This window comes from Chiloscyllium plagiosum, unplaced genomic scaffold, assembly GCF_037043375.1.
Source record: "Chiloscyllium plagiosum isolate Xiang-an unplaced genomic scaffold, Cpla_swu_hap1 HiC_scaffold_33, whole genome shotgun sequence".
In the NCBI taxonomy this organism is placed as follows: domain Eukaryota; kingdom Metazoa; phylum Chordata; class Chondrichthyes; order Orectolobiformes; family Hemiscylliidae; genus Chiloscyllium; species Chiloscyllium plagiosum.
The window spans coordinates 5,105,967-5,120,493 of NW_028270171.1; the positions used below are offsets into that span (position 1 = coordinate 5,105,967).

General features: G+C 45.8%; 1 protein-coding gene across 5 annotated transcripts in view; it reads right to left on the reverse strand.

Moving 5' to 3' along the window:
• LOC122542112 (voltage-dependent T-type calcium channel subunit alpha-1I) overlaps positions 1–14,527 on the reverse strand; it is a 483,496-nt gene that overhangs the window by 467,192 nt on the left and 1,777 nt on the right. For 4 of the 5 annotated variants that reach the window (XM_087978229.1, XM_087978227.1, XM_087978226.1 and 1 more), the window contains exon 2: positions 1,273–1,530. In XM_087978229.1, the coding sequence (XP_087834355.1) occupies positions 1,273–1,530 (258 nt within the window). Of the gene's footprint in view, positions 1–1,258; positions 1,531–14,527 lie in introns of those variants that run through there. The other variant, XM_087978230.1, reaches the window with a different exon arrangement.

The window sequence follows — 14,527 nt, forward strand, 5'->3', positions numbered from 1 at the left end:
ACCAGGTTTTGACATTTACAATATGGGTTGAATTTCTGAGTTCAGTATCTGGACTTAGATGCCAATCACTGAGTCCCAACGTCATTCAGACCAACAGAATGGAATGAGCCGGGGGTGGTAGGGGAAGGTAGGGTGGGGGCTGACATGAAATGGCACTATTCCATCGAATTTCAACAAAACCCAACTGCTAGATGATCAAACAGTAACTGCAAGACTTCACCCTGCTCCCAAAATCAACTGTGATTCCAAACCTCATAGAGCTCTTACATTGGGAATGCTGGTGACAGATCCAAGGTCCGGAATGTCAATGGGAGACTGGGTGAAGGGAGCATGTCAGTCAGAAAGATTCCAAGATTGGGTTTGTTCAAGTGCTCAGGCAGAAGAAGGAAGTCAGTGTACACATAAAATAATCCACAACTTTGAACACTCTAATGAAGCTAAAGCCCATCTGAGACTCGAGTTGTGTTTTTTGAGACGTTTACTTTGGATGGGCCATCGCTCTCACACTCCCAGCTCTCCGGCATTTCACTCATATTCTACCTTATTGCTATTGCCATGGCAACTCCGCCATCCAAACCATTCTGTATACCATCCCCCCCTCTGTCCATTCTCACTGTGTTGGGAGCAAGACTGACTTATGTGCTAATTCTCCCTCAGAGTTCTGAAAGAAAGGGACCATTCCCATTCTCTCCCAGTGTCCCCTTCCCCCAGGCCTCCAGGAACTTTACAAACCGAAAGGCGAGTGTCACCCACCCACCTTCCGAGGTCCACCCTTTCCACCTCGGATAGGTGACCCTCTGGGTCAGTGACTGTCAACGCCAACATGATCAGGAGATTCACCCACACAGCCGCCCCATTCCCAATCCACGTTGGAAGCTCAGAGCTGGTCGACACTTGGACGCATGTGCAGGTATCTCCTGCTTTTCGAACGTTCGTTTTACGCCACTCCGTTTTTACAAAAGACTGACATTAGTACCTGTTTTCGCTAACTGAAAGAAAGCAAAAGAGGATTTTCGCTTTAATGAGAAAAGGCGAAACTTTTCCCCATGTAAATTAATGACTTCTTCGCTTTGCGCCATTTCGGCTAACAAAAGGTTTCACAGGAACGCTCTAGTTTCGGATAGCGCGAGGACACCTGTAGCTGGATGATCTGCAACGCACACCTTGCACTAAGGCAAGGTGAGGATTACGAGATTGAATACCGTCAGAGTGCCCGGGATCGGGGGTAAGGAAGACGGAGCTCAATGCTAAAGGATATGGGTTACACACTACCTTAATGCACCAACATCGAGGGCGGGTGGTCTGTTTGAAACAAAAGAAGACGACAGGAGCCAGCTCTGGATAAGGCAGCTCGTCACTCGGTTCCAAGGAGATCTCATCCTCCAGAATGTCCTCGCCCGACTGGGTGGTATTCTCCGTAATCCCTGTGTCCTCCGTGTCCGAATGCAATATCCCAGCAGTCGATGTCTGTGGCATCCTATTCCAAGCAAGAGACATGTCCTTGACCATACTGGTGAGCATGGGGGGATCCTGCAGGAGGGGAATAAAGATACAATTAAAGGTGAGGTTTGGTGTAAGGACAGAACTGTTACAACATGGTTTGCACAGAGGGTTGGTTCCAGGACCCCTCCCCATTGGACGCAATATCAGAGTCATCTCACTCAGATGATGAATTTGACTTGGCCCAAAGACTTTAATGTGAAACAAATCAGTGATATAGTGATGGCCAGATAAAACAGTTTGAAAACATACCCCAACAGATTCAAGAACAGCTTCTTCCTCACTGTTATCAGACTGATGAATGGACCTCTCATGCATTAGAGTTGGCCTTATATAATCCAAAAATGAGCAGATTAGATGAACTGGCCATGTTAAATTGCCTGTAGCGTCCAGGGATGTGCAGGCTAAATGGATTAACTTTGGGATTATGGTAATATGGGTCTAGGTAGGATGCGGTTCAGAGGGTCTCTGTGCACTTGATGGGCTGAATGGCCTGCTTCCACAATGTAGGGATTCTATCCTATGAACTTTCTCTGCACTTCTCTGTAGCTGCAGCACTATATTCTGCATTCTGCTCTATTACCCTGATGTACTTATGTAGGTAAAAACAATGACTGCAGATGCTGGAAACCAGATTCTGGATCAGAGTGGTGCTGGAAAAGCACAGCAGTTCAGGCAGCATCTGAGGAGCAGGAAAATCGACATAGGAATTGGGAATACGGGATGGCAATTTTGCAGGAGGTAGGGTAGGAAGAGGTGTAAGAGGAATTATTGTATCCGTTGCTTCCGATGCAGTCTCCTCTACATTGGGGACACTGGATGCCTCTGCGCAGAGCACTTTAGGGAACATCTATGGGACACCCACACCAATCAACCACACCACCCTGTGGCCCAACATTTCAACTCCCCCTCCCACTCTGCCGAGGACATGCAGGTCCTGGGCCTCCTTCACCAACGCTCCCTCATCACCCAACGCCTAGAGGAAGAACGCCTCATCTTCCGCCTCGGAACACTTCAACCCCAGGGCATCAATGTGGACTTCAACAGTTTCCTCATTTCCCCTTCCCCTACCTCACCCCAGTTCCAAACTTCCAGCTCAGCACTGTCCCCATGACTTGTTCCTACCGGCCTATCTTCCTTTCCACCTATCCACTCCACCCTCCTCTCTGACCTATCACCTTCATCCCCACCCCTGCTCACCTATTGTACTCTACGCTACTTTCTCCCCACCCCCACCCTCCTCTCATTTATCTCTCCACCCTGTAGGCACCCTGCCTGTATTCCTGATGAAGGGCTTTTGCCCAAAATGTCGATTTTCCTGCTCCTTGGATGCTGCCTGACCTGCTGTGCTCTTCCAGCACCACTCTAATCCAGAATGTACTTATGTAGGGTATGATTTATCTGTAAAGCATCCAAAACAATTATTTTCCACTGTATCTAGGTACATGTGACAATAATAAACTAAACCAAAAAAAGGATAAATGTTGGCCCAGGGTGGTCCATTATCATGCCATGGGACGTCATACTCTCGCCTGAGAGACAAGGTCAGTTTCTGTTCAATTTTGTGGAAAGGGGTGACCTCTGATAGCATAGCCCTGTGCTCTCTAATTTCCATCAGACTGCAGCATTCTATAGACCCCTCAAATTCTCATCCTTCTATACAACTCTCTGCCTGGACTCATCGCCCCGCCACACCCTCTAACCCCTCCGAGATCACTACACTCCACACATTCTGCTCTCTTGTGCTTCCTCTCATGGCCTTGGGCTCCACCACGGGGAGATCTAGTTAGACTTGATTCATTATTGTCACATATACCCAGGTACAGTGAAAAAAATTACTTTGAGTGCAGTACAGGCAGATCATACCATACAACGATCATAGGGTGATAGAACAGAATCATAGAGTCATAGAGATGTTCTGCACGGAAACAGACCCTTCAGTCCAACTCGTCTGTGCTGACCAGATATCCCAACCTAATCTATTCCCATTTGCCAGCATTTGCCCCTTATCCCTCTAAACCCTTCCTATTCCTGTACCCATCCAGATGCCTTTTAAATGTTGTAATTGAGCAAGGAATACAATGTTACAGCTGCAGAAAAGGTGCACAAAAAGCAACATTAACATTAGTTTTGGAATTAGAGGGGTCCATTCAGAAATCTAATAACAACGGGGAAGAAGCTGTTCTTGAACCCATTGGTATGTGCGTTTAAGCTTCTGTATCTTCTGTCTGACAGAAGAGGTTGGAAGAGATGATGTCTCTAATTGGGCATGAAGTCCTGCAGTTCTCTCCCTGAATTTTCTGCCCCATCTCTTCTTTCTCTCTCTCCTCCTACAGACCTACCTTGTTTAACTGAGCATTTGCCTGTCTGATCTATTGGAGAAAGTGCGGAATGCAGATGCTGGAGATCAAAGTCGAGAGTGTGGTGCTGGAAAAGCACAGCAGGTCAGGCAGCATCCGAAGAGCAGGAGAGTCGACGTTTCTAACGAAGGGCTTATGCCTGAAACATCAACTCTTCTGCTCCTCAGATGCTGCCTAACCTGCTGTGCTTTTCCAGCACCACGATCTCGTGCCTAATCTAATGCCTCGTTCCAAGATGCTGCAAATCTGAAACAAAAACTTGAAGTGCTGGAGAAACTCAACAGGTCCAGCAGCATCTGTAGAGAAAGAAACAGAGCTAACATTCAAGTCCACTGACCCTATTTCAGAACTCCTTCTATGATTCAGTTACACTTTCTTCATTGCAACACTTTGGGGCTTTTGCTACATTAAAGGCACTATACAAATGCAGGGTTGGCACGTAAATGATTTCCTGAAAATAAATAACAAATTGTTTCTATACAAATGCAAACATCTAGGTTTAAAAAAAAGCCCTTATCTTGGTCTTTAGAAACAGACACCTGAAACAAAACAGAAGTGACACACACAGGTCAATCCTTACTGTGCGTCAATGTAGAACAGCTTTTGGCAATTGTATTTTGGAGCAGAACTCATTAACACCAACAAGGCTCTGATGAGAGGTATTAAAAAAGAGTCACTTTCAACATCAAGACAGGCAGACTCTCAGGAACATTTTGAGTTGCTCTCATTCTCCTCTGAATGATTGTTTAGAATCACAGAACCCCCTGCAGTCCGGAATCAGGCCATTCGGCCCATTGAGTTCACACCGATCATCCAACCTAGATCCACACCCCTACCCTATCCCTGTAACCCTCCATTTCCCACAGCCAATCCACCTACCTTGCACATCCCTGAACACTGTGAACAATTTCCCACGGCCAATCCACCTAAGTTGCACATCCTGTGTCTGTGTGGGTTTTCCCTGGGTGCTCTGGTTTCCTCCCACAGTCCAAAAATATGCAGGTCGGGTGAATTGGCCACGTTAAATTGCCCATAGTGTTAGGTGCATTAGTCAGAGGAAAATGGGTCTGGATGGGTTACTCTTCGGAGGGTCAGTGTGGACTGGTTGGGCCGAAGGGCCTGTTTCCACACTGTAGGAAATCTAATCATTATGAGCAATTTCCCATGGCCAGTCCACCCTGACCTGCACATCTTTGGATTGTGGGAGGAAACCAGAGCACTTGGGGGAAACCCACACAGACACGGGGAGAATGTGCAAACTCCGCACAGTCACCCGAGGCTAGAATCGAACCGGAATCCCTGGCGCCGTGAGGCAGTGCTAACCACTGAGCCACCACGCTTGCATGCTGCTCGCCAAGTGTTCATTTGAATGTCTTATATTCAGACAGTAGGCACTCAAGTAGGGCTGAAACATACAGGGGGCATGCTCTTGGAAACATGAAAGGTAGGTTAGGTTTGTCTGTGATGATCCCAGATAATAAGGACGAACGACTGTCGAAACAAGACAAAGAGATAAAGGGAGAATTAACACGAGGCAGAATGCTCCAGTTTGCTCATTGGAACATCCCTTGGGCACCATCAGAATCTCCCGGGTATCGGTGAATGAAGTGAAATTCTGCAGCAGCTTCTTGCTTTACAGTTCACGTCGCGCTGGGTTTTACAGTCACTCGCAGCAATCCCACACATCGACATCTTTCTGCCTCACCTTCCACTCAGCCCCTGAAATCTGCTCACTCACATTGAAAGGAAGTTCATGTTCCTCCTCTATTCCGAACTCCCTCCAGTTCCAAACCCTTCCTCCAGTTCCTGTTCTCATAAACAGGAGCAGAACCAGTGTCCACTCAATTCTGGTGCATTCACCTCCAGTCTCCCTGCTACAGGAAAGACGTTGTGAAACATGAAAGGGTTCAGAAAAGATTTACAAGGATGTTGCTGGAGTTGGTGGTTTGAGAGGGAGAGGCTGAATAGGCTGGGGCTGTTTTCCCTGGAGTGTCAGAGGCTGAGGGGTGACCTGTCGAGGTTTCTAAAATCATGAGGGGCATGGATAGGGTGAGTAGTCATTTCCCCTAGGACAGGGAGTCCAAAGGTAGAGGGCATAAGTTTAAGATAAGAGGGGAAACATTTAAAAGAGACCAAAGGGGCAACTTTTTCACACAGAGCACGGTGCGTGTATGGAATGAGCTGCCAGAGGAAGTGGTGGAGGCTGGTACAATTGCAACATTTAAAAGGCATTTGGATGGGTATATGAATAGGAAGGGTTTGGAGGGACATGGGCCGGGTGCTGGCAGGTGGGACGAGATTAGGTTGGAATATCTGGTCGGCACGGACAGGTTGGACCAAAGGGTCGGTTTTCGCGCTGTACGTCTCTATGATTCATGCACCCATCAGCTCTGATGAAAATTCAACTGGACGCAAGAAGTTAGCTCATTCTCTCTCCATGGATGCTGCCTGACCCGCTGTGATCATCCAGCATTTATTGTTTTCAATGTGTAACACAGAGTAAACCACCAGATCACAAACTACCAGCTCATAGACAAAACGCAGGAAAAAAACGAGGGAGATATACATCAGCAATAGGCAAATAAATATGGGAATGTAGCTCAATGACAACGTTGAGATGATTTTTTTTTAATCAGGAAAGGAAATGAGGATTATGGGGAAAAGGTGGGAAAGTGGGATTACTGAGGATGATCGGATCAGCTATGATGTCACTGAATTGTGGGGCAGCCCCAATGGGCTAAATGACCTAAATCTGCTCCTACACCTTACTGTCCTATTGAGATCATAATATATTCACAGGATGTGAGTGTCACTGGCTGGGCCAATGATCATTTCCCAGAGGGCAGTTAAGGGTCAACCACATTGCTGTAGGTCTGGAGTCACACATAGGACAGACTGGGTAAGGATGGCAGCTCCATTCCCTACAGCTTCAAGGAATCACATGGTTTTTCCCAACAATCACTGCATGCTCAGTATTAGACTCTTGATTCCAGACATTTATTGCATTCAAATTCCACCACCATCTGCTGTAACGGGATTCGAACTGGGGTCCCCAGAACATCAGTTGAGTGTGTGGTGCTGGAAAAGCACAGCAGGTCAGGCAGCATCCAAGGAGCAGGAGAGTCAACGTTTTCGGGCAGAGGCCCTTCATCAGGAGTGAGGCTTGTGAGTGGGGGTGCTGAGAGATAAATGGGAACATTACCTGGGTCTCTGGATTAACAGACCAGTCATAATACCACCTGGCCATTACCTCCCCTTACATATTTGATGAGTGATTCTACACACCCACCTTTCCCTATCCCTTAACACCCGTAGTTAGCAAAAATGCACCCACCTCAAATTTAAATTTAAACAACTGCCCTAGCATCAATTACCTTTTCCAGAAGCAAATCCAGATTCCATCTTGTGAGAAAAGGGGATTCCCAGGTTTCACTCACAAAAGGAGCTGGCTGTCACTTTTAGATCATGTCCCCTCATTCTAGACTGGGACTGCAGTACATTTGGGAAAAAAATACACAACTGGGAAAGTATACATCAGGAGTAGGTATACATTTGCAGAATTTATCCCATAGAATCTCGGATACATTTCACAGGGAGCTGGCCATCAAACCGGACCTTAATTTGCATTTGCTCCCTAAATTCAAGAAATTTAAATCTTTGTTCTGTTAAAGATTAAGCAATTAATGAATTCTCTCCCACCCTCCCTTCCTTGCTTACATTCTAAGACAGTTGAAGTGAACCACGGTGGTAACATTTACCATCACCCCACCCCCACCTACCTATTGCACTCTCAGCTCCCTTCCCCCCAGTGCAACCCCCTTCCCATTTATCTCTCCCTCCCCAAGACTCCCAGCCTCATTCTTGATGAAGGGCTTTTGTCCGAAACATCGATTCTCCTGCTCCTCGGATGCTGCCTGACCTGCTGTGCTTTTCCAGCACTGCTCTGATCTCCAGCAACTGCAGTTCTCATTTTTGCCACGGTGGTAACGTTTCAACTGGTTGCAACTTTTTGGCTTAACTTGCCTTCTTTCCCTTTTAAGTGTTTGCTCTCGTTTCTTTAATCTTCATGCCTCTATTCCCAAAATAGTACAACCCTGCTAGCGTTCTCTTAAGGAACTACTCATGACCTGGAGACACTAGGAAGCAGAATGGGGTAGAAGGTTATGGGGATGAAAGTCCTTGGTAGTTATGGAAGGAAATGGAACGTCTGAACTGGAGACAGCTAAGGAGCATCCTAGTAAAGAGATGGACTAACATCAACGTGGGGACAACTGGTGAAGAAAAGGGAGTGTCTCAAGATTGAGAGTGACTTCCTTCTGCTCTGGAGTTGGGGGCCCTGATGTGACTAGATAAAGCCACCATAGTCCCAGAGAGCTGCTCTGTCATTAAAGAGTGATGGCTTAGCCTGAGGATCACCATATCTCATGCAAGGGGAGAGGTTGAATGACCTTAGTTAGTGTGGGAACTAAACTTAGTTAGTGTGGGAACTGTTAGCATCATTCACAGATTTCAAACCAGCCATCCAGCCAACTGAGCGCACCCACCTCCATCTGAGGTAATGACACCAATGTTGAATCCACATACCCTGCTGCAAATGGGGCAGCTGGTGTTGGAAGAGATGGGTTTGGGTTAAAGGTTCAGATTTTTACCTACCCCTTCACTGCATGTGTTTAGTCTCTGCCTGTTGGAGGTGTTGAAATGTTTGTCACCTTTGGGGGTGGTTCTTCTCCAGTTTGAGCCATTCTGATTCCCATCAGTCAGTGGGGATATTGCATTAGCTCAGACAGTCTTTGAGGACATTATTGAATCATTCCTCTTCCTTCCCGATAACCATTGGCCAGGGTGAAGCTTGGAGTAGCAAATGTGCCACTTTCTAACCTCCTGAGAGTCATGTGAAACCATGCTGTTTCAGTTCTTGACTCACTATAGCAATCAGTCTCTATCGATCAGACCAGAATGGATCCAGTTCTGCTAGATCCTGGATTCTGGAAAAATAGGATTCTGCTCTGAGATGAGAGCTCAGAGGAGAGACCCCCCAGCACATATTTACCTGAATGTTACTGGGATTAATAGGGTTAAATTATGAATGCAAGGCCTGTATTCCTCAAATATTGAAGATTCCAGGGTGATATAATTGAGAGGTTCATGGTGATTAACAGTTTTAGGAGGGAGTATTTTTTCCAGCAGGAAATCCCAGAGAAACTGGGCAGAATCCTAACAGTCAAGGCTGATCGGGGGAGGGTAATGTCGGTAAACACTTCTTCACAAAAAGGATATGGAAACTATTACTGCTGTCCACCAAAACAATGCTGAGATTGGAAATTAATTGATAATATTTAAATACGGGTTGATAAATATTTGTGGGGCAGGGATAATTCAGAATTACGGAAAACAAACAGGTTGATAGAATTAAGGTAAACGCAGACTTCTGCAGATGCAGGAGATCAGAGGCAAAATCTTCAGCAGCTCTGTCAGCATCTTAGCACCAACATTTATGTTTTGAATTTAATCTGACTCCTGTTCTGAAGAAGTCATACCAGACTCAAAAGTTAACTCTGCCTCTCTCTCTCAACAGAGGCTGCCAGACCTGCTGAGTTTCTCCAACAATTTATGATTTTAGACAAAATTAAGATCCTGATTGTCTATGATCTGACTGAATGTCAGAACTGAATGGTTTTTGATTCGCTTCCTGTGGGCCTGTTCCCTGTATCTACAGCTTGATATTAACTCCTGTTAATAACTCCTGGGCGGCACGGTGGCACAGTGGTTAGTACTGTTGCCTCGCAGTGCCTGAGACCCGGGTTCAATTCCCGCCTCAGGCGACTGACTGTGTGGAGTTTGCACATTCTCCCCGTGTCTGCGTGGGTTTCCTCCGGGTGCTCCGGTTTCCTCCCACAGTCCAAAGATGTGCAAGGTCAGGTGAATTGGCCATACTAAATTGCCCATAGTGTTAGGTAAGGGGTAAATGTAGGGGTATGGGTGGGTTCGCTTCGGCGGGTCGGTGTGGACTTGTTGGGCTGAAGGGCCTGTTTCCACACTGTAATGTAATCTAACCTAATCTAACAATGTGAAATGTTCATCCTTGGTTTCAAATCCAGTCATGGCCTCTCCCCTCCTTAGATCTATAACTTGCACCAACTCCACATCCCTCAGAGATATCTGCCCTTCTCTCATTCTAGCCAATGTACACATTCCCAATTATAATTGCTCCATCACTGAAGGTCACCTCTTCAGTCACCTGGGCTCCAAGCTCTTGAATTCCTGCTTTAAGACCATAAGACCATAAGACATTGAAATGGAAGTAAGGCCATTCGGCCCATCGAGTCCACTCCACCATTCAATCATGGCTGATGGGCATTTCAACTCCACTTACCCGCATTCTCCCCGTAGCCCTTAATACCTTGTGACATCAAGAACTTATCAATCTCGGCCTCTCTATCTCACCTTCCTCCTCGGATAATATTCAGGTGCACAGAGGGTGAGCCAGAAGCAGCACCAGACTTATCTAAAAATGAGATGTCAGCTCTAGCTACAACACAGTTACAACATACTTACTCATCAGACAGCATGAACAACATAGGACTGACAGAACTAAGCAATCCCACAGGCCATGGATCAAACCTAAGCTCTGTAGTCCTGTCACATCCAGCTGTCAATAGTGTGACAATTAAATAACTAACAGGAGGTGGAGACTCTACAAATATCCCCATCGTCAATGTTGGGGGTAGCCTAGGACATCAGTGCAAAAGACAAGACTCAATTATTTCCAATAACTTTCAGCCACAGTGGATAATCCATCTCAGACAGTTGCCTGAGATGGGAATCGAACCTGGTCCCCTAGCGCTGTGGGGTGGCAGTGCTAACCACTGAGCCCTAGGGCCATCCAAAACTTGTCACCCTAAGCCCGGATATTGTTCAGATCTTGCTGCATTTGAAAACAGACTACTTCAGTATCTGAGGAGTCGCGAATGGTGCTGAACATTGTGTGATCATCAGCAAACATCCCCACTTCTAACCTTATATGGGAGAAAGATCTGCCATCCTGCCCACCCACAGCATGACCACATAAGAACCACAGAAGCAGGTCTGCGAACCACAGAGATCAACCCTGCCGACACAGACAGATCACACCCCAATACCCCAGTCTTAGCCAAACAGACTAACAAAGAAACCAGACATGGCCAAGACACTCCCAGACCAGAGAATACACTTTCCAAACAGCCTGCACAGTAAAGTTCCCAGACCTGATTAGCTCTGTGATCCCATTACCCAACGGGCAGGCTCCTTTCCCATTGAAATCAATACCATATAAACCAAAAGACAGATCGAGAGGCCTTTGAAGACTTTGCTCACACGGGGAACACAATGGACAGACCTGGATGCCAAGAAAAGGGATTCATATTCACGCGGACGGGAAATACAATGAAGAATCCTCTCGATCACATTCTCACCCACTCACGGAGATGGCTGGAATCTCCTGTGTCAATTACAAATGAATTGCTGCTGCCGGACGCTTGATTCATTTCCATTCAGTTTATTCTTGTTTTAATCGATTTACAATTTTCACCAACTGTTTTTTGAAGGTGACAGGACATATTCAGAGAATGGCAAAGCATTTGGGTTTCATACACACAGAGACTGAGTACAAAAACAGGAGAGTTGTTCTGAGCCTCTGGTTAGACAACTAGAGTTCTGGCTACCATCCTCCAGGAAGTACTTGAGGGCCCTTGAGTGAGTGTAAAGGAGATTTACCAAAATTATGGGAGGGTTTAGTTGAAAGTTTAGAATGGGGAAACTGAGTCTGTTCTTCTTGAAGAAAAATGGAATGAGTGGAGATTTGGTAAAGGTGTACAAAACCATAATTGATTGACATGAGACGGGCAAAGTAAAGGTCTTCCAATGAACTGATGATGCGAGTTTAGGGTTCTATTACATTATTAAAAAATCATATGTTGTATTATTTATTATAAATTGAGGCAAGTGTTATGAGGGGGCCATGAGGAAGAATGTTTTACACAGAAAGTGGTGATGACCTGCCCAGGAAGTTTATGGAAATGGAGATGACCCCGGATTTCAAAATGAAATTGGATTGGCAATTGAGGGAAATAGAAGCTTATGCCTGAAACATTGACTCTTCTGCTCCTCGGATGCTGCCTGACCTGCTGTGCTTTTCCGGAGCCACACTTTTCAACTCTGACTCTCCAGCATCAGCAGTCCTCTTGTATGGTGGCTCAGTGGTTAGCACTGCTGCCTTACTGCTGGTGTGGACTTGTTGGGCCGAAGGGCCTGTTTCCATACTGTCGCTAATCTAATCTTTCTCCTTCTTGAGGGAAATAGACTCACAGGTATATGGGGACAGAATGTGGGAATTGGCCCAACTGATTTGTTCTGAGAATGAGCTTGAGTCAATGGTGAACTGGTAATAACTTTATGACGCTAAATCCAAGATTTAGGTTGAAAGGGACATAAGTCATAACTTATGCACCCACACAAACTAACCCGGTAACCCATCCATCTCCAGACGTCAGTGCAAGTAAGGAATCTCACTGACTGCTTTGCTTCGCAGCTCAGACTGGGAGGCAACTATATCTGGCTACTGCCTCCTGAGTCATTGTGGTAAGCATGCAGTGATTACAAGGACCACACAGTCCAAAGCTTAAACAGCTACAAGGAAATATCAGCAGCAGTGTTTGGATCACTTCAAGATTATCAGTTGGACAGACAGCTTTCACAGCCTGTGCGGTGGCAATTCTGATACAGCCTGGGAATCTCGGGCTCTGTGGGAAGTGGGTGATGCAGGATCAAGCTCAGTTCTGATGCCATTTATGGTTTAAACAGAAATGTGCTGACACTTACACTGTGGGAACTGGAGGGCAGTAGGATCCTTAGAAGAAATAACCCCACCAATTCCCTAGCATCCTGCAGAAAAGGTGCAAGAAAATAAATTAGGAAAATAAAATAAAACAAGGAAAAAAATGAAACTTCTTTTAGAAAAGGAGGGATCAGCAATCTTTCTTTAATTCCAATTTTGAGTGAGTCCAGTATCTATTGGTTATCACTAATTCACAAAATTAGAGCGTTATAGCCCAGAACGTCATTTGGCCTGATACGTCTGTACCAAAAGATCTTTGTTATCTGGTTCTGGTTTCCTGCTTTTACCTCATATCCTTGCACATCATGTCTATCCATCATTTCCCATGTCCACTTGATCGCTTTCATTGAATCTGCCTCCACTGAACTTGTAAGGCAGTGCATTCCGTACCTGGATCAATGAATTGTCCCTTGAGAAGGTGGGGGTGAGCTGCAGTCTGTGTGCTGTAGAGTTGACCCACAATGTCCTTAAGGAGGAATTCCAGGATTCTGACCCAGTGACACTGAACAGACGGTGATCTATTTCCAAGTCGGGATGGTGAGTGACTTGGAGGGGAACTTGCAGGAGGTAGTGTTCCCATGTATCTGCTGCACTTGTCCTTCCAGATGGAAATGATCTTGGGTTTGGAAGGTGCTGTGTGAGGATCTTTGGTAAATTTCTGCAGTGTACCATGTGGATAGTACACACTGCTGCTACTGAGTGTCTGTGGTGGAGGGAGTGGATGTTGAAGTTGGGGGATGAGATACCAATCAAATGGGCTGCTTTGTTGTTCATGGTAATGGTGATGAAGCTGGTACAGCCGGTAGTGATGACAACATGGACTGTGGTAAAGGTGACATAGATGCTCAAACAGATTACAACCCAATTTGGGTATTGTGCGTTTCAAATCAAAATTCTCAACAAGAGGAGACTCTTCACAGCAGGGGAGTTGGGGGGAGGCCATCAACCTTGATCCCAACACTACGATGAAGTGAACACGGAAACATATCCGGTAAAACAGAAATAAGGTGAGGTCATTCAACCTTTCAAGTCGAGCAGATCTTCAATAAGATCATGGCTGATCTGTATGATCACCAGCTTCTTGAACATTAGAACCTATTCAGATCCCAAAGGTACATGTTACTCATGACAGGCTGACACAGGTTAAGGTGACAGTCACATTATCCGAACCTTCTCTGACTCATGCCTCCACCAATTTAATCATTGATTATCCTGAGAGAGTCAAACTGATGCCCCAACCTGTGCAGACCTTGATTCAATTCATTAAAAATCAGAAATGAATAATGTTTAAAATGAGTTATTAACTCAGGTTTGGAGTTTTAAATCTGCTGTCAGGATCAGTAATTCACCCGATGTCAGTACCTCATGCAGTCAGTTTTCCCATACAGTCCACTGAACACAAGAGGCACTGGCCTTCCATGTATAACAGAGGCCATTCAGCCCATATACTGTGTCCTTCCATCGTCCACCCACCTTCCCATCATTAACTCATCACTGTCCCTCTGGGTCCACTCTCCCTGTGGCTATTCCAGTGCGCCCTCAGTTGCTGCTTGAAATCATCATTCTTAACCTGGCTGTTAGCAGTTTCTCTCTCTCACACACACACACAGACACACACACACACAGAGACAGACACACACACACACACAGAGACACACACACAGACACACACTCAGACACACACAAACACACACATATAAACATATACATACACACACAGTTAGCAGCCACAATTTTGAATACTGGTTTGAGATTATTTGCGATAATAGTTAACAGACAAACCAACCTCCCAACC